This window comes from Oncorhynchus gorbuscha, linkage group LG02 (genome assembly GCF_021184085.1).
Source record: "Oncorhynchus gorbuscha isolate QuinsamMale2020 ecotype Even-year linkage group LG02, OgorEven_v1.0, whole genome shotgun sequence".
Lineage (NCBI taxonomy): Eukaryota > Metazoa > Chordata > Actinopteri > Salmoniformes > Salmonidae > Oncorhynchus > Oncorhynchus gorbuscha.
Genome location: NC_060174.1, coordinates 102404798 through 102429521, shown reverse-complemented (window position 1 = coordinate 102429521; position 24724 = coordinate 102404798). Strand labels below are relative to the sequence as shown.

At 41.7% G+C, this 24724-nt stretch overlaps 2 protein-coding genes across 4 annotated transcripts; both read left to right on the top strand.

Annotated features, from left to right (window-relative positions):
- Window positions 1-1375: 1375 nt before the first annotated feature.
- LOC124014444 (hepatitis A virus cellular receptor 1 homolog) lies at window positions 1376-9689 on the top strand. 3 transcript variants are annotated; one of them, XM_046329439.1, is made up of 7 exons: window positions 1376-1502; window positions 1602-1940; window positions 2084-2158; window positions 2286-2347; window positions 2450-2537; window positions 2618-2654; window positions 9520-9689. In XM_046329439.1, the coding sequence occupies exons 1-7, from the start codon at window positions 1454-1456 to the stop codon at window positions 9539-9541; spliced, it is 672 nt and encodes a 223-aa protein (XP_046185395.1). In that variant the 5' UTR covers window positions 1376-1453; the 3' UTR covers window positions 9542-9689. The 3 variants fall into 3 exon arrangements, with proteins under 3 accessions (XP_046185395.1, XP_046185402.1, XP_046185386.1); XM_046329446.1 differs by having other exon boundaries at window positions 9479-9617; XM_046329430.1 differs by lacking the exon at window positions 9520-9689 and adding an exon at window positions 7998-8522.
- Window positions 9562-23567, top strand: LOC124014456 (hepatitis A virus cellular receptor 2 homolog). Its single transcript, XM_046329462.1, has 7 exons — window positions 9562-9759; window positions 20851-21186; window positions 21395-21457; window positions 22237-22313; window positions 22443-22554; window positions 22798-22831; window positions 23012-23567. Exons 1-7 carry the CDS (start codon window positions 9696-9698, stop codon window positions 23094-23096), a joined length of 771 nt encoding a protein of 256 aa, XP_046185418.1. The 5' UTR covers window positions 9562-9695; the 3' UTR covers window positions 23097-23567.
- Window positions 23568-24724: the final 1157 nt, after the last annotated feature.

Here is a 24724-nt window from a genome sequence, read left to right as displayed (position 1 = left end):
GCAGTATGTCCTGCTTCTCAGGGATTAGGGCCTGGTCTGGGGGGAGCAGTATGTCCTGCTTCTCAGGGATTAGGGCCTGGTCCGGGGGGAGCAGTGTGTCCTGCTTCTCAGGGATTAAGGACTGGTCCGGGGGGAGCAGTATGTCCTGCTTCTCAGGGATTAGGGCCTGGTCTGGGGGGAGCAGTATGTCCTGCTTCTCAGGGATTAGGGCCTGATCTGGGGGGAGCAGTATGTCCTGCTTCTCAGGGATTAGGGCCTGGTCTGGAGGGAGCAGTATGTCCTGCTTCTCAGGGATTAGGGCCTGGTCTGGGGGGAGCAGTATGTCCTGCTTCTCAGGGATTAGGGCCTGGTCTGGGGGAGCAGTATGTCCTGCTTCTCAGGGATTAGGGCCTGGTCTGGGGGGAGCAGTATGTCCTGCTTCTCAGGGATTAGGGCCTGGTCTGGGGGGAGCAGTATGTCCTGCTTCTCAGGGATTAGGGCCTGGTCCGGGGGGAGCAGTGTGTCCTGCTTCTCAGGGATTAAGGACTGGTCCGGAGGGAACAGTATGTCCTGCTTCTCAGGGATTAGGGCCTGGTCTGGGGGGAGCAGTGTGTCCTGCGTCTCAGGGATTAGGGCCTGGCCCACGGGGAGCAGTATGTCCTACGTCTCAGGGATTAGGGCCTGGTCCGGGGGGAGCAGTATGTCCTAAATCTCAGGGATTAGGGCCTGGTCCGGGGGGAGCAGTATGTCCTACGTCTCAGGGATTAGGGCCTGGTCCGGTGGGAGCAGTATGTCCTATGTCTCAGGGATTAGGGCCTGGCCCAGGGGGAGCAGTGTGTCCTACGTCTCAGGGATTAGGGCCTGGTCCGGGGGGAGCAGTATGTCCAACCCTAACCCTAACCCTACATATAGGGTGATCCAAACATACAGTTGAAGTCGGAAGTTTACATACACTTAGGTTGGAGTCATTAAAACTCGTTTTCAACCTCTCCACAAATTTCTTGTTGACAAACTATAGTTTTGACATCTACTTTGTGCATGACACAAGTAATATTCCCAACAATTGTTTACAGACAGATTATTTCACTTATAATTCACTATATCACAATTCCAGTGGTTCAGACTGTGCCTTTAAACAGCTTGGGAAATGATGTCATGGATATAGAAGCTTCTGATAGGCTAATTGACATCATTTGAGTCAATTGGAGGTGTACCTGTGGATGTATTTCATACAATCATACACTGGATTTAATTTATTTTCAATAAATTATGAATGATGTGAACTTGCCTAAAACATGTGCAAGTCTGTGTGCAATTTTTGGAAGGGTAAAACAGAAGGACACTGACCCTCTGCTTATCCGAGCGCAAAGGAAACAGCTGTCAGAGAAGGAGAGGAAGTCATGTGACCAGGCCATTTGATTTGAGTTTATTAAAGACCTGACACATGAGAGTGAGAAAGTGACAAAACCCGATCATGGAGACTCGGTGCATTTCAGGCTGGTTTCTCCTCTGTCTACTTTCAGGTTAGTGATGCTCGATATATCTATTTTAGCCTGGTTAATAAGTAAATTAATAGGATTTAAAATAAAATTCAGTTCTCACTACTTCTCTCTCATTTTCAGTCAGTGAATGCAGTCAAATCCTTGGTATTGAGGGTCAGAATATCACTCTGCCATTTAAATATGATGCCAAATCTCATGGTCTACAACACATTTGCTGGGGGAAAGGAATCATCCCGAGCTCTGGTGGTTGTGACAATGAAATCATCTCAACTGATGGGTTTGAAGTGACACGTAGATCGTCGGTTAGGTATCAGTTATTGGGTGAGCTGAAGACGGGGGACGTCACTCTAACCATCTCCAATATCACAGAGAAAGACTCTGGAACGTATGGATGTCGAGTGCAGTACGTTGGATGGTTCAACGATGAGAAATATCATGTCAGCTTGACCATTGAGAAAGGTAAAGAACGCACGACAGGCCAGGACATAACTTGATGCTTATCGGATGAGAATTGTGAGCCTCTACTATGGAATAGTATGATTTCACAGCATGTATACTTGTTCAAGCTGAGCAGTTAGTATGTTTTTACTGTCTGAGTTCAGCACGTGTCCCGACAACATCCCAGACATCTGCCAATGTAACCATAACCCCACAGACCATGGACAACCACGACCACGGTACGGAACACAGCCTACCGAATAACGTCATGTCAGTCCATAGAAGTCTTATTTTATATCGTTTTAAAAATTTATTGCAGTATTATTCTTACATGTGAAAACATACTTTTACTTCCTTATTGTGTAGGTCCTGTGACCACAACATCCACTGAGTATTCATCCTCACTATATTACAGCGAATCAAAATCAGTAAGCTTGACAACATACTGCAATTCCTGCAACAACAAAAAACAAACGAAACACTGCTGTGAGATGCCGTTTTTAACTGATATGAATCTGTGATGTCTACAGGAGACGAGAGGCCACAACCTGGCTGTGATCCTGGGGTCCATTCTGCTTGTTCTGACAGGGGTGGGGATTGTGTCTGTACTCGTCATGAGTAAGTACACAGTATCTATACCATTGCCTGTATAATAAGAATGAATTCTCTCAGTGAACATCTTACCGATGTAATTGCAGGAAAGCGATGGGGAAGAGTTGCCATGGGACTCCAAATGTAAGTAGACTGTTATCATGACTAATATAACTCTTCCAACTGAGACAGTACGTTGAATCATCACGATATGACAAGAGAATGACTGAATCACTGTGCAATATCTATCGATGGGACATGTAGGCCTAATTAGCAAAACCATTAGGTCTATGGTAAATGTCTGTGAGGTAATACTGTAATTATGACTAATGAGACCCAAGACCACAACAGATTGAGGAAGTGACCCAAGACCACAACTGACTGAGGAAGTGAAACAATAAGGAGGCTTTAGTGGCTGGAATAGTGGAGAACAATTGGAAGTTTACTCAGTAGCAGTGCAAATAACATGGTACAGCTACATGGACACTCAATCATTATGGTACTTTTTAATGGTAAGTTTACAAACATATATAATGATAAATAGAATTGAAATGTGTATCTCATTATGGCAAATGGTGAAATAAGTATGGCCAGTTATAAGTGTAATGGCTTAGCAGATAATAAGACAAGATGATCCGTGATCAATCACCCTCATGCACGTAAGGAAATCACCAATATCATAGATATATTGGAACTAGCAGATAAATGGAGGCGTACACATTATGATCTAATGAGATATACTGTACCAGTCAAAAGTTTGGACACACCTACTCATTCCAAGGTTTTTCTTTATTTCTACTATTTTCTACATTGTATAATAATAGTGAAGACATTAAAGCTATGAAATAACACATATGGAATCATGTAGTAACCAAAAAAGTGTTATATATTTTATATTTGAGATTCTACAAAGTAGCCACCCTTTGCCTTGATGACAGCTTTGCACACTCTTGGCATTCTCTCAACCAGCTTCATGGGGTAGTCACCTGGAATGCATTTCAATTTAATTTATTTTTCCTTTATTTAACTAGGCATGTCAGTTAAGAACAAATTATTATTTTAAATTATGGCTTAGGGACAGTGGGTTAACTGCCTTGTTCAGGGGCAAATCGACAGATTTGTACCTTGTCAGCTCAGGCACTCAATCTTGCAACCTTTCATTTACTCGTCCAATGTTCTAACCACTAGGCTACCAGCCAAGTAACAGATGTGCCTTGTTAAAAGTTAATTTGTGGAATTTCTTTCCTTAATGCGTTTGAGCCAATCAGTTGTGTTATACAGGGTGGTATACAGAAGACAGCCCCATTTGATAAAATACCTAATATTATGGCAAGAACCGCTTAAATAAGCTCAGAGAAACGACAGGCAACCATTATTTTAAGACATGAAGGTCAGTCAATGCGGAAAATTTAAAAAACCTTGAAAGTTTCTTCAAGTGCAGTCGCAAAAACCATCAAGCTCTATGATGAAACTGGCTCTCATGAGGACCGTTACAGGAATGGAAGACCCAGAGTTACCTCTGCTGCAGAGGATAAGTTCATTCGATTTACCAACCTCAGAAATCTGCAATTAACTGCACCTCAAATTGCACCTCCCAGATTTCAAGTAACAGACACATCTCAACATCAACTGTTCAGAGGAGACTGCGTGAATCAGGCCTTCATGGTCGAATTACTGCAAAGAAACCACTACTAAAGGACACCAATAATAAGAAGAGACTTGCTTGGGCCAAGAAACATGAGCCATGGACATTAGACCGGTGGAAATCTGTTCTTTGGTCTGATGAGATTTTGGTTTCCAACCGCCGTGTCTTTGTGAGACGGCGTGTAGGTGAACGGATGATCTTTGCATGTGTGGTTACCCCCGTGAAGCATGGAGAAGGAGGTGTGGTGTGTGGGGGTGCTTTGCTGGTGACACTCTCTGTGATATAATTTATAATTCAAGGCACACTTTACCGGCATGGCCACCTCAGCATTCTGCAGCGATACACCATCCCATCTGGTTTGCGCTTAGTGAGACTATCATTTGTTTTTCAAAAGGACAATGACCCAACACACTTCCAGGCTGTGTAAGGGCTATTCTACCAAGCAACAGAGTGATGGAATGTTGCATCAGATGACCTGACCTCCACAATCACCTGACCTCAACCCAATTGAGATGGCTTGGGATGAGTTGGACTGCAGAGTGGAGGAAAAGCAGCCAACAATTGCTCAGCATATGTGGGAACACCTTCAAGACAGTTGGAAAAGCATTCCAGGTGAAGCTGATTGAGAGAATGCCAAGAGTGTGAAAAGCTGTCATCAAGGCAAAGGGTGGCTAGTTTGAAGAATCTCGTTTAACACTTTTTTTGGTTACTACATGACTCCATATGTGTTATTTCATAGTTTTGGATGTCTTCACTATTAATTTACAATGTACAAAAAAGTTTTTTTTAAATAAAGAAAAACCCTTGAATGAGTAGGTGTGGCCAAATTTTGGACTGGTACTGTATAGATTTTCTCGCTGTGTTGATAGATGACAGAATGCGGTCAGACCATCAAATAATTGGCATATACAGTGGTTTCTGTAGCTCAGTAGTTTGGACATACAGTGCATTCAGAAAGTATTCAGACCCCTTGACTTTTCCACATTGTGTTATGTTACAGCCTTATTGTAAAATGGATTAGATAAATCTACACACAGTACCCCAATATTTTTGCTAATGTATTAAAAACAACAAAAAACAGAAATACCTTATTTACACAAGTATTCAGACCTTTTGATATGAGACGTGAAATTGAGCTCAGGTGAATCCTGTTTCCATTGATCATCCTTGAGATGTTTCTACAACTTTATTTGAGTCCAGCTGTGGAAAATGTAATTGATTGGACATGATTTGGACAGGCACACACCTGTCTATATAAGTTCCCACAGTTGACATTGCATATCAGACCAATAACCAAGCCATGACATCAAAGGAATTGTCCGTAGAGTGCCGAGACGTCATTGTGTTCGAGGCACAGATCCGGGGAAGGGTACCTGCAGCATTGAAGGTCTCCAAGAACACAGCGACCTCCATCGTTCTTAAATGGAAGAAGTTTGGAACCACCAGGACTCTTCCTAGAGCTGACCGCCAGAGCAATCGGGGGAGAAGGGCCTTGGTCAGGGATGTGACCAAGAACCCGATGGTCACTTCGCCAGAGCCAAGCTTGTAGTGTCATGCCCAAGAAGATTTGAGGCCGTAATCGCTGCCAAAGGTGCTTCAACAAAGTACTGAGCCAATGGTCTGAGTACTTATGTAAATGTGATATTTCAATGGTCTGAGTACTTATGGAAATGTGATATTTCAATGGTCTGAGTACATTTACATTTACATTTAAGTCATTTAGCAGACGCTCTTATCCAGAGCGACTTACAAATTGGTGCATTCACCTTATGACATCCAGTAGAACAGTCACTTTACAATAGTGCATCTAAATCTTAAAGGGGGGGGGGGTGAGAAGTACTTATGTAAATGTGATATTTCAATGGTCTGAGTACTTATGGAAATGTGATATTTCCATATTATTTTATTCTATTTGTAAAAATGTCTAAACCTGTTTTTGCTTTGTCATTATGTGGTATTGTATGTAGATTGATGAGGGGGAAAAAACGATTTAATCAATGTTAGAATAAGGCTGTAACGTAACAAAATGATGAAAAAGTAAAGGGGTCTGAATACTTTCCAAATGCACTGTACATTATTCTTACATCATTTCCACGTGGGCGAGGAATTTCGAAATTTAATCAAATCCTATTGGGTGACAAGTTGTTTTTAACCAGGACAGAATTAATTTATAAGGGACTTTTTCTGTCATAACATACGTACAGCAGATCGCTTATTGTAACTAAAATAAATGGAGGAACTTATTCAAGAAAGATCAAGTGGAATATATGATAAAATAAAGCAAACTGGATATTGGGAAAATGCACCAAATTGTTTTTTAATCTTCAGCATAGAAATGCTACCAAAAATAATTGACTGAAACGAATTTACTGAAACTAATTTACTGAAACTAATTTACTGAAACTAATTTACTGAAACTTACAAATAACGGAGTCACCCATAACTCACCAAACGATCATTTGAAAGAGGAAGCAAAGTACTTTAGCACATGTTTTCGTTTCAGTCTCCTCCATCTCCACTAACCAAAGTTAATTGCAAGGATTTATTCTCTATTAATAATGTAAAATGAACAGCTGTACAGAAAGACTCATGTGAAAGACAAATTACAGAGGATGAACTTGATGCAATTAAAGTCTGGGAAAACTCCAGGGCTGGATGGTATTCCAGTTGAAGTACACCAGTTGAAGTACACCCGTTGAAGTATACCAGTTGAAGTACACCAGTTGAAGTATACCAGTTGAAGTACACCAGTTGAAGTACACCAGTTGAAGTATACCAGTTGAAGTACACCAGTTGAAGTACACCCGTTGAAGTATACCAGTTGAAGTACACCAGTTGAAGTATACCAAACTTTTATTGATGTACTCAGATGACCATTATTATGTTTGATGATGTTTTAACCACTCCTGTACAAATGGTAGATTATCAGATACTCAACCAGAAGGTTTCATTATTCCTGAAACGGGACCCAAGTGGTGAATGCAAAGGTCCAGTCCACATCACTATTTTAAAACAAGCCACTGAAAGTTGGTTGCAATTTCATTTTAATCCACTTGAAAAGACAGAACAAAATGTTACAACAAATATTATAGTTAAACTCAAATATACTAACTGATTTTAAAAAAACATTATTTTTTTAAAAACTGCATAATCTTTGTAAATTATATCATAAATAGGAATGGTGGAGTCACACGTGTAACTAACAAAAATATATGGAAATGTCTGCTCTACCCATCATTACCACATAAATGGAAGAGGCAAGTGGAAGGGGGAGAGTATACCAGTTTCCTTTTAGGGGCCAAACATTTGACAGCTGTACCATATAGAGTGAAAAATAGACGGGAAGAGATTTTCGATATACTGATTCCATGGCACATGGTTTATGAACTGATACCCAAAATGACGCCGGATTCTAGTTTTTGATCACAGGTTCAGGAATGTCTGGAGAACTGGGAGTAAACTCTGCGAATAGCACTGCTGGGTGATGTGAAAAGTCTTGGTCAATGGATCAATAGTATAATAATACTCTTACCTAAAAATGTGTTTCTTTGCAATCTGTAAAACTATAAGAATAGAAAGGTTCAGAACTTTTTGTGAAACATCACAGCTGAAAAATATATGTGATTCTCAATACAGTACAAAACAAGTAACCCTGTCCTAAATCAATACAATCAATACAAACTCTATTTGCTATGTCAGATTTTACACCAACACTCCAAAACTTTTCTCAGCATAAATTCAACTGGATCAGAAACTAAGCAGTATAATGTAGAAGGACAATACAGTATGTCAAGCTACAGCGTCTCGCTTAGCTCTGCATTTATTGGTCTTTCCTTTGTCAGACCACAGCTCTCTGGCGGCTCAGTCCTGTACAGAAACTCAGTGTCCAGCTTGGGCTTGCACACTCGAGAGATGGCTGTAGAGAACGTCTATCAGATAGAGGACAACGAGAGAGACGACTATGAGGATATCCACTGACGGAGCACGGACACTTCGCCACCACGCTCACGCTGTTAACACCTTGCATAGTGCAGTATAGTGCAGTAGTGCTGTAGCTCTGGGTTACATGGCTGAGGTTGACTTACAGGCTAATGATTCAGCCGGACAAGACAAAAGTCACTACAGAATCAGTAGTGTTTGCTGATAAGTGAACCAAACAGTTGATTTGTGTTATTGAAAGGTTTATTTGAAAAAAAAGGGCCTTACTAATATGGCTTCCTTTGTGTATTCAGCACTAACACTAGAAGCACAAGCATTTCACTACACTCACAATAACATCTGCTAACCATGTGCATGTGACCAATAACATCTGCTAACCATGTGTATGTGACCAATAACATCTGCTAGCCATGTGCATGTGACCAATAACATCTGCTAACCATGTGTATGTGACCAATAATATCTGCTAGCCATGTGCATGTCACCAATAACATCTGCTAACCATGTGTATGTGACCAATAACATCTGCTAGCCATGTGCATGTCACCAATAACATCTGCAACCATGTGCATGTCACCAATAACATCTGCTAGCCATGTGCATGTCACCAATAACATCTGCTAACCATGTGCATGTCACCAATAACATCTGCTAACCATGTGTATGTGACCAATAACATCTGCAACCATGTGCATGTCACCAATAACATCTGCATGTCACCAATAACATCTGCTAGCCATGTGCATGTCACCAATAACATCTGCAATCATGTGCATGTCACCAATAACATCTGCTAACCATGTGCATGTCACCAATTACATTTCATTGGATTTGTTAACAGTGTATGTTTCAATTGATTATGATGACCAGATAATTTTTTTATGTAATAGCCTAAAAGTGACCAAAATAAAAATGGCATCAAGCTTTAATGCCTGATGAAATGAAAAGCAATGACTTAGCAGGAAGTGTGCTATGGTTTTCTATCCTCTCCATGTCCTCTAACCAGGACATTTAGCTACACCCATCTGCAACATCACCCAGGCATACAAAGGCAATAAAAAGTCACACATAATCGCAACATTCTTCGGAAAATGGTCTTCTTTACCCAATTTTGGGGTATATTGTCTTGCTCAAACCCAATCTGTTGCATGATAATAAAAATTCTAACTTGAAATTCTAATGTGTCTAATTATTCATTGGCTACACAATTGTTTTTCCACTAATACATTGTTAAAAACTACTAAAAGCCTTACAACATTAATTTAAGGATTTTGGGAACTGGCTAGTCATAACCTTTGGCTACGGGTTAGCTTTTAAAAACACATTGTGTACCCTGGGAGATGAGCCTCCTAAATCATCAGTTTGTTTACTCTGGTATATGCAGATGAAATTTCCATCAACAATGGGCCTTTTCTTCGATCCCAGCCCTGCCATAGGAGGAGGTTAGCAGAGGGGTCACAGTGGCTGTGGCTGTCCTGCCTGGAGATGTCACCAGCAGTGGCCCCCACGAGAACACAGCTGCCCATTCAGATGCCCTGTCTCTGAGCCACCCTGCCCATTCCCAGCACACACCCTCCACTCCTACACACTGGATACACAAGATGGCTGCTAGTTCTGGACCGTTTTTCCCCCGTCGTTGGATCCTCGTCCTCCTAACATTTTCAGGCAAGGAAACGTTATCTAAAACAAGTACAAATAATTGGAGTTTAGGCTGTTGAATGATTGGTTACATGGGTGTAGTTCGAGTTGGATGCCCCGCCCCCACAATCTGACTAACACCACAGAAACAGCCTCACTCTTTGTGTGTCCTTTGTTTACTACTAGAGTGACACGGGTCTCCAACGGCTTTGTTCTAGACAGGTTGGCAGCTTTGGCCTTGGCTGGAGGTGTACTGTCCGCAGCTACATTGAGTAGGTCTAACTGTTCACAGCTACATTGAGTAGGTCTAACTGTTCACAGCTACATTGAGTAGGTCTAACTGTTCAACGTTCACAGCTACATTGAGTAGGTCTAACTGTTCAACGTTCGCAGCTACATTGAGTAGGTCTAACTGTTCAACGTTCGCAGCTACATTGAGTAGGTCTAACTGTTCAACGTCCCCAGCTACCTAGGATAGGATAAAGTAATCCTTCTCACCCCCCCCCTTAAAAGATTTAGATGCACTATTGTAAAGTGGCTGTTCCACTGGATGTCATAAGGTGAATGCACCAATTTGTAAGTCGCTCTCGATAAAAGCGTCTGCTAAATGACTTAAAGGTAATGTAAATGTAGGTCTAACTGTTCAACGTTCACAGCTACATTGAGTAGGTCTAACTGTTCACAGCTACATTGAGTAGGTCTAACTGTTCAACGTTCACAGCTACATTGAGTAGGTCTAACTGTTCAACGTTCACAGCTACATTGAGTAGGTCTAACTGTTCAACGTTCGCAGCTACATTGAGTAGGTCTAACTGTTCAACGTTCACAGCTACATTGAGTAGGTCTAACTGTTCAACGTTCGCAGCTACATTGAGTAGGTCTAACTGTTCAACGTTCACAGCTACATTGAGTAGGTCTAACTGTTCACAGCTACATTGAGTAGGTCTAACTGTTCAACGTTCACAGCTACATTGAGTAGGTCTAACTGTTCACAGCTACATTGAGTAGGTCTAACTGTTCAACGTTCGATTTTAAAGCTACATTAGTCTAGGTCTAACTGCTACATTGAGTAGGTCTAACTGTTCACAGCTACATTGAGTAGGTCTAACTGTTCTAACTGTTCACAGCTACATTGAGTAGGTCTAACTGTTCACAGCTACATTGAGTAGGTCTAACTGTTCAACGTTCACAGCTACATTGAGTAGGTCTAACTGTTCAGCGTTCGCAGCTACATTGAGTAGGTCTAACTGTTCAACGTTCACAGCTACATTGAGTAGGTCTAACTGTTCAACGTTCACAGCTACATTGAGTAGGTCTAACTGTTCAACGTCCGCAGCTACATTGAGTAGGTCTAACTGTTCAACGTTCGCAGCTACATTGAGTAGGTCTAACTGTTCAACGTTCGCAGCTACATTGAGTAGGTCTAACTGTTCAACGTTCACAGCTACATTGAGTAGGTCTAACTGTTCAACATTCACAGCTACATTGAGTAGGTCTAACTGTTCAACGTCCGCAGCTACATTGAGTAGGTCTAACTGTTCAACGTTCGCAGCTACATTGAGTAGGTCTAACTGTTCAACGTTCACAGCTACATTGAGTAGGTCTAACTGTTCAACGTTCGCAGCTACATTGAGTAGGTCTAACTGTTCAACGTTCACAGCTACATTGAGTAGGTCTAACTGTTCACAGCTACATTGAGTAGGTCTAACTGTTCAACATTCACAGCTATATTGAGTAGGTCTAACTGTTCAACGTCCGCAGCTACATTGAGTAGGTCTAACTGTTCACAGCTACATTGAGTAGGTCTAACTGTTCAACGTTCACAGCTACATTGAGTAGGTCTAACTGTTCAACGTTCGCAGCTACATTGAGTAGGTCTAACTGTTCACAGCTACACTGAGTAGGTCTAACTGTTCACAGCTACATTGAGTAGGTCTAACTGTTCGCAGCTACATTGAGTAGGTCTAACTGTTCACAGCTACATTGAGTAGGTCTAACTGTTCACAGCTACATTGAGTAGGTCTAACTGTTCACAGCTACATTGAGTAGGTCTAACTGTTCAACGTTCGCAGCTACATTGAGTAGGTCTAACTGTTCACAGCTACATTGAGTAGGTCTAACTGTCCCCAACTACATTGAGTAGGTCTAACTGTCCGCAGCTACATTGATTAGGTCTAACTGTTCACAGCTACATTGAGTAGGTCTAACTGTTCACAGCTACATTGAGTAGGTCTAACTGTTCACAGCTACATTGAGTAGGTCTAACTGTTCAACGTTCGCAGCTACATTGAGTAGGTCTAACTGTTCACAGCTACATTGAGTAGGTCTAACTGTCCCCAGCTACATTGAGTAGGTCTAACTGTCCGCAGCTACATTGAGTAGGTCTAACTGTTCACAGCTACATTGAGTAGGTCTAACTGTTCACAGCTACATTGAGTAGGTCTAACTGTTCACAGCTACATTGAGTAGGTCTAACTGTTCACAGCTTCATTGAGTAGGTCTAACTGTCCCCAGCTACATTGAGTAGGTCTAACTGTCCGCAGCTACATTGATTAGGTCTAACTGTTCACAGCTACATTGAGTAGGTCTAACTGTTCAACGTTCACAGCTACATTGAGTAGGTCTAACTGTCCACAGCTACATTGATTAGGTCTAACTGTTCACAGCTACATTGAGTAGGTCTAACTGTTCAACGTTCACAGCTACATTGAGTAGGTCTAACTGTTCACAGCTACATTGGGTAGGTCTAACTGTTCACAGCTACATTGAGTAGGTCTAACTGTTCACAGCTACATTGAGTAGGTCTAACTGTTCACAGCTACATTGAGTAGGTCTAACTGTTCACAGCTACATTGAGTAGGTCTAACTGTTCACAGCTACATTGAGTAGGTCTAACTGTTCACAGCTACATTGAGTAGGTCTAACTGTTCAACGTCCGCAGCTACATTGAGTAGGTCTAACTGTTCAACATTCACAGCTACATTGAGTAGGTCTAACTGTTCAACGTTCACAGCTACATTGAGTAGGTCTAACTGTTCAACTTCGCATCTACATTGAGTAGGTCTAGCTGTTCAACATCCGCAGCTACATTGAGTAGGTCTAACTGTTCACAGCTACATTGAGTAGGTCTAACTGTTCAACGTTCACAGCTACATTGAGTAGGTCTAACTGTTCACAGCTACATTGAGTAGGTCTAACTGTTCACAGCTACATTGAGTAGGTCTAACTGTTCACAGCTACATTGAGTAGGTCTAACTGTTCACAGCTACATTTACATCATTTACATTTAAGTCATTTAGCAGACGCTCTTATCCAGAGCGACTTACAGCTACATTGAGTAGGTCTAACTGTTCAACGTTCACAGCTACATTGAGTAGGTCTAACTGTTCAACGTTCGCAGCTACATTGAGTAGGTCTAACTGTTCACAGCTACATTGAGTAGGTCTAACTGTTCACAGCTACATTGAGTAGGTCTAACTGTTCGCAGCTACATTGAGTAGGTCTAACTGTTCGCAGCTACATTGAGTAGGTCTAACTGTTCACAGCTACATTGAGTAGGTCTAACTGTTCACAGCTACATTGAGTAGGTCTAACTGTTCACAGCTACATTGAGTAGGTCTAACTGTTCACAGCTACATTGAGTAGGTCTAACTGTTCGCAGCTACATTGAGTAGGTCTAACTGTTCACAGCTACATTGAGTAGGTCTAACTGTTCACAGCTACATTGAGTAGGTCTAACTGTTCACAGCTACATTGAGTAGGTCTAACTGTTCACAGCTACATTGAGTAGGTCTAACTGTTCAACAGCAGCTACATTGAGTAGGTCTAACTGTTCACAGCTACATTGAGTAGGTCTAACTGTTCACAGCTACATTGAGTAGGTCTAACTGTTCACAGCTACATTGAGTAGGTCTAACTGTTCAACGTTGCAGCTACATTGAGTAGGTCTAACTGTTCACAGCTACATTGAGTAGGTCTAACTGTTCACAGCTACATTGAGTAGGTCTAACTGTTCACAGCTACATTGAGTAGGTCTAACTGTTCACAGCTACATTGAGTAGGTCTAACTGTTCGCAGCTACATTGAGTAGGTCTAACTGTTCACAGCTACATTGAGTAGGTCTAACTGTTCACAGCTACATTGAGTAGGTCTAACTGTTCAACGTTCGCAGCTACATTGAGTAGGTCTAACTGTTCATAGCTACATTGAGTAGGTCTAACTGTTCACAGCTACATTGAGTAGGTCTAACTGTTCACAGCTACATTGAGTAGGTCTAACTGTTCAACGTTCGCAGCTACATTGAGTAGGTCTAACTGTTCACAGCTACATTGAGTAGGTCTAACTGTCCCCAACTACATTGAGTAGGTCTAACTGTTCACAGCTACATTGAGTAGGTCTAACTGTTCACAGCTACATTGAGTAGGTCTAACTGTTCAACGTTCGCAGCTACATTGAGTAGGTCTAACTGTTCACAGCTACATTGAGTAGGTCTAACTGTTCACAGCTACATTGAGTAGGTCTAACTGTTCAACGTTCGCAGCTACATTGAGTAGGTCTAACTGTTCACAGCTACATTGAGTAGGTCTAACTGTCCCCAACTACATTGAGTAGGTCTAACTGTCCGCAGCTACATTGATTAGGTCTAACTGTTCACAGCTACATTGAGTAGGTCTAACTGTTCACAGCTACATTGAGTAGGTCTAACTGTTCACAGCTACATTGAGTAGGTCTAACTGTTCACAGCTACATTGAGTAGGTCTAACTGTTCACAGCTACATTGAGTAGGTCTAACTGTTCACAGCTACATTGAGTAGGTCTAACTGTTCGCAGCTACATTGAGTAGGTCTAACTGTTCACAGCTACATTGAGTAGGTCTAACTGTTCTAACAGCTACATTGAGTAGGTCTAACTGTTCACAGCTACATTGAGTAGGTCTAACTGTTCAACGTTCGCAGCTACATTGAGTAGGTCTAACTGTTCACAGCTACATTGAGTAGGTCTAACTGTTCACAGCTACATTGAGTAGGTCTAACTGTTCACAGCTACATTGAGTAGGTCTAACTGTTCACAGCTACATTGAGTAGGTCTAACTGTTCGCAGCTACATTGAGTAGGTCTAACTGTTCGCAGCTACATTGAGTAGGTCTAACTGTTCACAGCTACATTGAGTAGGTCTAACTGTTCACAGCTACATTGAGTAGGTCTAACTGTTCAACGTTCGCAGCTACATTGAGTAGGTCTAACTGTTCACAGCTACATTGAGTAGGTCTAACTGTTCACAGCTACATTGAGTAGGTCTAACTGTTCACAGCTACATTGAGTAGGTCTAACTGTTCAACGTTCGCAGCTACATTGAGTAGGTCTAACTGTTCACAGCTACATTGAGTAGGTCTAACTGTCCCCAACTACATTGAGTAGGTCTAACTGTTCACAGCTACATTGAGTAGGTCTAACTGTTCACAGCTACATTGAGTAGGTCTAACTGTTCACAGCTACATTGAGTAGGTCTAACTGTTCACAGCTACATTGAGTAGGTCTAACTGTTCACATTGAGTAGGTCTAACAGCTACATTGAGTAGGTCTAACTGTTCACAGCTACATTGAGTAGGTCTAACTGTTCAACGTTCGCAGCTACATTGAGTAGGTCTAACTGTTCACAGCTACATTGAGAAGGTCTAACTGTCCCCAACTACATTGAGTAGGTCTAACTGTCCGCAGCTACATTAATTAGGTCTAACTGTTCACAGCTACATTGAGTAGGTCTAACTGTTCAACGTTCACAGCTACATTGAGTAGGTCTAACTGTTCACAGCTACATTGAGTAGGTCTAACTGTTCACAGCTACATTGAGTAGGTCTAACTGTTCAACGTTCACAACTACATTGAGTAGGTCTAACTGTTCACAGCTACATTTACATCATTTACATTTAAGTCATTTAGCAGACGCTCTTATCCAGAGCGACTTACAGCTACATTGAGTAGGTCTAACTGTTCAACGTTCACAGCTACATTGAGTAGGTCTAACTGTTCACAGCTACATTGAGTAGGTCTAACTGTTCACAGCTACATTGAGTAGGTCTAACTGTTCGCAGCTACATTGAGTAGGTCTAACTGTTCGCAGCTACATTGAGTAGGTCTAACTGTTCACAGCTACATTGAGTAGGTCTAACTGTTCACAGCTACATTGAGTAGGTCTAACTGTTCACAGCTACATTGAGTAGGTCTAACTGTTCAACGTTCGCAGCTACATTGAGTAGGTCTAACTGTTCACAGCTACATTGAGTAGGTCTAACTGTCCCCAACTACATTGAGTAGGTCTAACTGTTCACAGCTACATTGAGTAGGTCTAACTGTTCACAGCTACATTGAGTAGGTCTAACTGTTCAACGTTCGCAGCTACATTGAGTAGGTCTAACTGTTCACAGCTACATTGAGTAGGTCTAACTGTTCACAGCTACATTGAGTAGGTCTAACTGTTCACAGCTACATTGAGTAGGTCTAACTGTTCAACGTTCGCAGCTACATTGAGTAGGTCTAACTGTTCACAGCTACATTGAGTAGGTCTAACTGTCCCCAACTACATTGAGTAGGTCTAACTGTTCACAGCTACATTGAGTAGGTCTAACTGTTCTAACTGTTCACAGCTACATTGAGTAGGTCTAACTGTTCAACGTTCGCAGCTACATTGAGTAGGTCTAACTGTTCACAGCTACATTGAGTAGGTCTAACTGTTCACAGCTACATTGAGTAGGTCTAACTGTTCAACGTTCGCAGCTACATTGAGTAGGTCTAACTGTTCACAGCTACATTGAGTAGGTCTAACTGTTCGCAGCTACATTGAGTAGGTCTAACTGTTCACAGCTACATTGAGTAGGTCTAACTGTTCACAGCTACATTGAGTAGGTCTAACTGTTCAACGTTCGCAGCTACATTGAGTAGGTCTAACTGTTCACAGCTACATTGAGTAGGTCTAACTGTTCACAGCTACATTGAGTAGGTCTAACTGTTCACAGCTACATTGAGTAGGTCTAACTGTTCACAGCTACATTGAGTAGGTCTAACTGTTCGCAGCTACATTGAGTAGGTCTAACTGTTCGCAGCTACATTGAGTAGGTCTAACTGTTCACAGCTACATTGAGTAGGTCTAACTGTTCACAGCTACATTGAGTAGGTCTAACTGTTCAACGTTCGCAGCTACATTGAGTAGGTCTAACTGTTCACAGCTACATTGAGTAGGTCTAACTGTTCACAGCTACATTGAGTAGGTCTAACTGTTCACAGCTACATTGAGTAGGTCTAACTGTTCAACGTTCGCAGCTACATTGAGTAGGTCTAACTGTTCACAGCTACATTGAGTAGGTCTAACTGTCCCCAACTACATTGAGTAGGTCTAACTGTTCACAGCTACATTGAGTAGGTCTAACTGTTCACAGCTACATTGAGTAGGTCTAACTGTTCAACGTTCGCAGCTACATTGAGTAGGTCTAACTGTTCACAGATACATTGAGTAGGTCTAACTGTTCACAGCTACATTGAGTAGGTCTAACTGTTCACAGCTACATTGAGTAGGTCTAACTGTTCAACGTTCGCAGCTACATTGAGTAGGTCTAACTGTTCACAGCTACATTGAGAAGGTCTAACTGTCCCCAACTACATTGAGTAGGTCTAACTGTCCGCAGCTACATTGATTAGGTCTAACTGTTCACAGCTACATTGAGTAGGTCTAACTGTTCAACGTTCACAGCTACATTGAGTAGGTCTAACTGTTCACAGCTACATTGAGTAGGTCTAACTGTTCACAGCTACATTGAGTAGGTCTAACTGTTCAACGTTCACAACTACATTGAGTAGGTCTAACTGTTCACAGCTACATTGAGTAGGTCTAACTGTTCACAGCTACATTTACATCATTTACATTTAAGTCATTTAGCAGACGCTCTTATCCAGAGCGACTTACAGCTACATTGAGTAGGTCTAACTGTTCAACGTTCACAGCTACATTGAGTAGGTCTAACTGTTCACAGCTACATTGAGTAGGTCTAACTGTTCACAGCTACATTGAGTAGGTCTAACTGTTCGCAGCTACATTGAGTAGGTCTAACTGTTCGCAGCTACATTGAGTAGGTCTAACTGTTCACAGCTACATTGAGTAGGTCTAACTGTTCACAGCTACATTGAGTAGGTCTAACTGTTCACAGCTACATTGAGTAGGTCTAACTGTTCACAGCTACATTGAGTAGGTCTAACTGTTCGCAGCTACATTGAGTAGGTCTAACTGTTCGCAGCTACATTGAGTAGGTCTAACTGTTCACAGCTACATTGAGTAGGTCTAACTGTTCACAGCTACATTGAGTAGGTCTAACTGTTCACAGCTACATTGAGTAGGTCTAACTGTTCAACGTTCGCAGCTACATTGAGTAGGTCTAACTGTTCACAGCTACATTGAGTAGGTCTAACTGTTCACAGCTACATTGAGTAGGTCTAACTGTTCACAGCTACATTGAGTAGGTCTAACTGTTCACAGCTACATTGAGTAGGTCTAACTGTTCGCAGCTACATTGAGTAGGTCTAACTGTTCACAGCTACATTGAGTAGGTCTAACTGTTCACAGCTACATTGAGTAGGTCTAACTGTTCACAGCTACATTGAGTAGGTCTAACTGTTCAACGTTCGCAGCTACATTGAGTAGGTCTAACTGTTCACAGCTACATTGAGTAGGTCTAACTGTTCACAGCTACATTGAGTAGGTCTAACTGTTCACAGCTACATTGAGTAGGTCTAACTGTTCAACGTTCGCAGCTACATTGAGTAGGTCTAACTGTTCGCAGCTACATTGAGTAGGTCTAACTGTTCACAGCTACATTGAGTAGGTCTAACTGTTCACAGCTACATTGAGTAGGTCTAACTGTTCACAGCTACATTGAGTAGGTCTAACTGTTCACAGCTACATTGAGTAGGTCTAACTGTTCACAGCTACATTGAGTAGGTCTAACTGTTCACAGCTACATTGAGTAGGTCTAACTGTTGTTCACAGCTACATTGAGTAGGTCTAACTGTTCACAGCTACATTGAGTAGGTCTAACTGTTCAACGTTCGCAGCTACATTGAGTAGGTCTAACTGTTCACAGCTACATTGAGTAGGTCTAACTGTCCCCAACTACATTGAGTAGGTCTAACTGTTCACAGCTACATTGAGTAGGTCTAACTGTTCACAGCTACATTGAGTAGGTCTAACTGTTCACAGCTACATTGAGTAGGTCTAACTGTTCACAGCTACATTGAGTAGGTCTAACTGTTCAACGTTCGCAGCTACATTGAGTAGGTCTAACTGTTCACAGCTACATTGAGTAGGTCTAACTGTCCCCAACTACATTGAGTAGGTCTAACTGTCCGCAGCTACATTGATTAGGTCTAACTGTTCACAGCTACATTGAGTAGGTCTAACTGTTCACAGCTACATTGAGTAGGTCTAACTGTTCACAGCTACATTGAGTAGGTCTAACTGTTCAACGTTCGCAGCTACATTGAGTAGGTCTAACTGTTCACAGCTACATTGAGTAGGTCTAACTGTTCACAGCTACATTGAGTAGGTCTAACTGTTCACAGCTACATTGAGTAGGTCTAACTGTTCACAGCTACATTGAGTAGGTCTAACTGTTCGCAGCTACATTGAGTAGGTCTAACTGTTCGCAGCTACATTGAGTAGGTCTAACTGTTCACAGCTACATTGAGTAGGTCTAACTGTTCACAGCTACATTGAGTAGGTCTAACTGTTCAACGTTCGCAGCTACATTGAGTAGGTCTAACTGTTCACAGCTACATTGAGTAGGTCTAACTGTTCACAGCTACATTGAGTAGGTCTAACTGTTCACAGCTACATTGAGTAGGTCTAACTGTTCAACGTTCGCAGCTACATTGAGTAGGTCTAACTGTTCACAGCTACATTGAGTAGGTCTAACTGTCCCCAACTACATTGAGTAGGTCTAACTGTTCACAGCTACATTGAGTAGGTCTAACTGTTCACAGCTACATTGAGTAGGTCTAACTGTTCAACGTTCGCAGCTACATTGAGTAGGTCTAACTGTTCACAGCTACATTGAGTAGGTCTAACTGTTCACAGCTACATTGAGTAGGTCTAACTGTTCACAGCTACATTGAGTAGGTCTAACTGTTCAACGTTCGCAGCTACATTGAGTAGGTCTAACTGTTCACAGCTCCATTGAGAAGGTCTAACTGTCCCCAACTACATTGAGTAGGTCTAACTGTCCGCAGCTACATTGATTAGGTCTAACTGTTCACAGCTACATTGAGTAGGTCTAACTGTTCAACGTTCACAGCTACATTGAGTAGGTCTAACTGTTCACAGCTACATTGAGTAGGTCTAACTGTTCACAGCTACATTGAGTAGGTCTAACTGTTCAACGTTCGCAGCTACATTGAGTAGGTCTAACTGTTCACAGCTACATTGAGTAGGTCTAACTGTTCAACGTTCGCAGCTACATTGAGTAGGTCTAACTGTTCACAGCTACATTGAGTAGGTCTAACTGTTCAACGTTCACAGCTACATTGAGTAGGTCTAACTGTTCACAGCTACATTGAGTAGGTCTAACTGTTCAACGTTCACAGCTACATTGAGTAGGTCTAACTGTTCACAGCTACATTGAGTAGGTCTAACTGTTCACAGCTACATTGAGTAGGTCTAACTGTCCGCAGCTACATTGAGTAGGTCTAACTGTTCAACGTTCGCAGCTACATTGAGTAGGTCTAACTGTTCAACGTTCGCAGCTACATTGAGTAGGTCTAACTGTTCAACGTTATACATGGCAGTTTTCATCCAATAATGTGTTTGTGTTACTTTGAGTTATTCGACATGGCTGTGTATTAGTTTTCCCATACCTACATGGGCTACTGTTTCGAAGACTACCATACTTTTACTATAATTATAGCAACCGAATTGAGATGCGTAGCAAGCTACAAAATATAGCCCTTTGATCAAAACTTGAGGCAAAATTGAGAAAGTTTCGTGGTTGACCTTGGGATGTTGTTAAGATGTGTACGGAACCTTTGGAAGGAGGAAATAGCCTTGTCATACCTGTGTTTATTTCCCCCTGCTCAACAGCCAGGTGTTCAGTGTCAGCATTCAAGGTGATGGAAGGTGCTACTGCGACATTGTCCTGTCAATATTCAGTGAGCCGTTTGGGTTTGAGCCGCGTGTGCTGGGGACGAGAATGTGGCACGTTCTGGTGCAACAACATCCTCGCGCAGACAGACAAACATGGCGTCATCTCCAAGGTGTCGGACAGGTACAGACTGGCAGGTGATGTCCTCGCGGGAGAAATGGACCTGGGAATTCTCGACGTCAAGCGGACAGACAGTGGGCCATACTGTTGCAGAGTGGACATAGATGGCATTTTCAACGACAAAAAAATTATTCAAAACTTAAGGGTCATGAAAGGTAATTTGTGGCGAGATATAATTTATTTTCACTACTCTACACGCTTGGGCAACAATGGGAATCAATTAACTTAGTCTTTCTAGCTTTCTCGTCCACAAAACAAACACGGTCCTATTTGTTGTATGGCACGTAATTAAATCAAAACTGGCCCATAATGCAATTCACTCTCCCAAAATGTATGTTTTGAATTTGTGAATTGTTTTCTTAGCTCCAGTGACCGTTTTGCCAACAAGCACCACTGTACATGTTACAGAAGCTCCTCCCACCACAGGTGAGTCAGTGTATAATAGAGAAAGGGGTGAACTCATGGGATCCTGATGCATGTGAGATGCGTATTTCCTATCAAAGATATACAATAAATAGATCAAAGGCATACAATAAATAGATCGTATTAATCTCATGCGAACTCTAGAGGAACCTAGGCCTGACCTCTTAACCTCTTGGGTTGTGTTGACGGTCGTAATGATGATTCATGTGTGGTTAAACATTGAGAAATCCTAACTAGATGGGAATGAAAACGGATGATCACCCTTTATTCACACTCCCAGTGTTATGACATCAATGATCAAACTCAATGGATCTTGCCTCGCAAAGTTGCTCAATGTGCTTACAAATCAAATGGAGAAAAAAATGATGTTAACAGTTCCTTACATGCCTTACAAACTTTCATTTTCAAAATGAGGACACTTCCCTCTCAGAGAATAGTTTCTGACCAAGATTCTAACTCGTTTTCTATGGCTGTTTAATCACAAAGAGCCTCAAACATTTTAAACACATGTTTTATACTATGCAGTATTATCTTGAATCACATTGCGCTGCTCAGTGCAATGCAGTCCTCCGTGTATTTCACAGTCCTCCGTGTATTTCATCGGAAACCACAAACAAAGGGATGGGGGGGGGGCAAGTGATGAAATGACACTTTTCATTTCGAGAGAATCAAGTAGCAGTGGTTGATGATGTCTCAGGGGTGATTGAATGTCAGAATGTCCTGCCAAGTGAGAGATTTTACCATCCTTCCACATCTTCATTGTGAGGTGTCTCCTTTTCTAGAACACTGGAGAGCTGTTGAATCATCACATCTAGCCATTCCAAGACAGAACACCAGTCTTTTCCCTTCGCAAACACTTGTGAGTATTTTATACACTACTATATAGTAACGCCACTGGCATATAACCGAACATTACTCACCATATGAAAGCCTAACAAATCCCTCCAAGAGTTTAACCCTTCTTCTTCTCTCTGTGCTCTGTAACCAGATGGAGGAGCCTCTTCCCAGCTTCTCTCTCCAGATCAACATCCCAGTGCTCTCTCTCTCCCTCAGTCTGCTCCTACTTATAATGGGGGCTTTGGTGATATTGGGGTTTAAACGTATGTACCTGCAAACTCACATCCTCTGTCGAGAAAAAGCCCAGTGTGGTAATGCTCACGTATTCAGACATCTTGCTGTGATGTGAAATGTTTGCCCATTTAGCAGTGTATTACCACTAACTAATTGAGAGTAAGTATTTCATTGTGTTGTTTACAATGTGCTGAATATGCTGTATCCTCCTATGCATATTGACGAATAAACTTAGATTTGAGTTGATTTCAACTATTTATTTTCTTCTCTAGGAGGGATTCACAGAAGAGCTTTAAAGACAGGCTGGTAAGCAAACACATGATAACGCACGACTGACGTGTAAACAAATGATTGAACACAAAACATTTTAAATTACAAAGACAAATTTGACATATAAATGAACGAAGAATGTATAGGCTTCAATTAGTCCAATTACTTATCATTGATTAGGAATGATCCATGCGTGATGATGTTGTGTCCCTCTAGTTTGTCAGCCAAAGAGCCGCCTCACATCATCTATGAGATCCGCATGAGGAGACCTGTGGAGGAGAACATCTATACTCTGGACTAGGGTGGAAGAGCCAGAGCACTGATCTGTCCAATAGATGGCTGTTAACATGATAGTGAGGACAGCCAGACTGATGTCTGTTTTGTCACAGTGGGTGCGTCCCATAAGGCACCCTGTTCCCTATATATTGCATGACCAGGTAGCTGGGAATAGGGAACAGGGTGCCTTATGGGACACACCCACACTGTGACACACAGACATCAGTCTGGCTGTCCTCACTATCTTTTTAACAGCCATCTATTGGACGGATCACTGTTGCCTGACAGCTGCTGTCAGAATGATCATCTCTCTCAGAGGCTCTACTTTCACTTATGGTATCTATGGGAGTTCCCCCTATGTAAAATGGATTCACCTTTTTTATATATTGTTATTATGTAGTGGTGTGATGTTTTTTAGATGCACAGTATTGGTTGTTATCACAAGCGGTCTAAGTTATGCCTCTTTCTAATTAAACAAAACGACCTAAAAGTAAAAAAGTAATTTTGTTCATGATTCAACATTTTAGGCACTACTGAATGCATTTAACCGAAATGTGTCTTCCGTATTTAACCCAACCCCTCTGAATCAAAGAGGTGGTGGAGGTGGGGGGGGATTCCTTAATCGATGTCATCGGTGCCCGGGGAACAGTTGTTGTTGGGAGTTTACTAGCTTGCTCAAGGGCAGAACGTAAGATTTTTCCACCTTGGCAGATTTCTCTCAGGGATTTTAAACCAGCAGCCCTTCGGTTACTGGCCCAACGCTCTTAATCACTAGGTTACCTGCCACCCCTATTGGTGTTTCCAGAGACTACTCACCTGTGAAAACAGAGAACAAAGATCCTTCAGTCGTCTCTTTTTATAACAAAGGCAGAAGCATAATGAGAGAGGGAAATGTGATGTATGCTAAATTCTCCTGATAAATTCTGATTCATAGCCACTTATTTTAAAGATAAATCAATGGTCTCCTTTATGAGTTTTATACATGTTTTATGATGACAGTGGTAGTAAATTCTTGATCTGCATGATTTAGTGTCAGGAGTCAGGACATGACGACATGCAATGCAATATTATTTCTGCCCACATGATGGCAGCACTGTCTTAACTGAGCGTTTGGTAGGCTATCAATGTTTGTGCAAGTTTGTCTCCCTGTCAAATTTATGTCAAAACTGAAGGATTTGTGTCACCCTGGGGATATTTTTCTTAGCTGTGTGTTTCTTTACATTCCCCTATGCTTCCTTTTGCCATAAACATGAAATCTCCTGAAGGCACTTATGTTAGACAGTTTTTTATTTAACTAGGAAAGTCAGTTAAGAACAAATTCTTATTTTCAATGACTGCCTCAGAACAGTGGGTTAACTGCCTTGTTCTGGGGCAGAACGACAGATTTTTACCTTGTCAGCTCAGGGATTTGAACTTTCAACCTTTCGGTTACTAGTCCAATGCTCTAACCACTAGGCTACCCTGCAGCCCCTATCAGTTGAGGATACTCACCCAATTGTTTAGGATTCATTGTTGGATCTATAATGTTTGCCAGATCTGGCTACTATCATCCAGCTCATTTCCACTGCACACACACTGGTTGAATCAACGTTGTCCCGCACTTATTTTCAATGAAATTACATTGAACCAACGTGGAATAGACATTGAATTGAC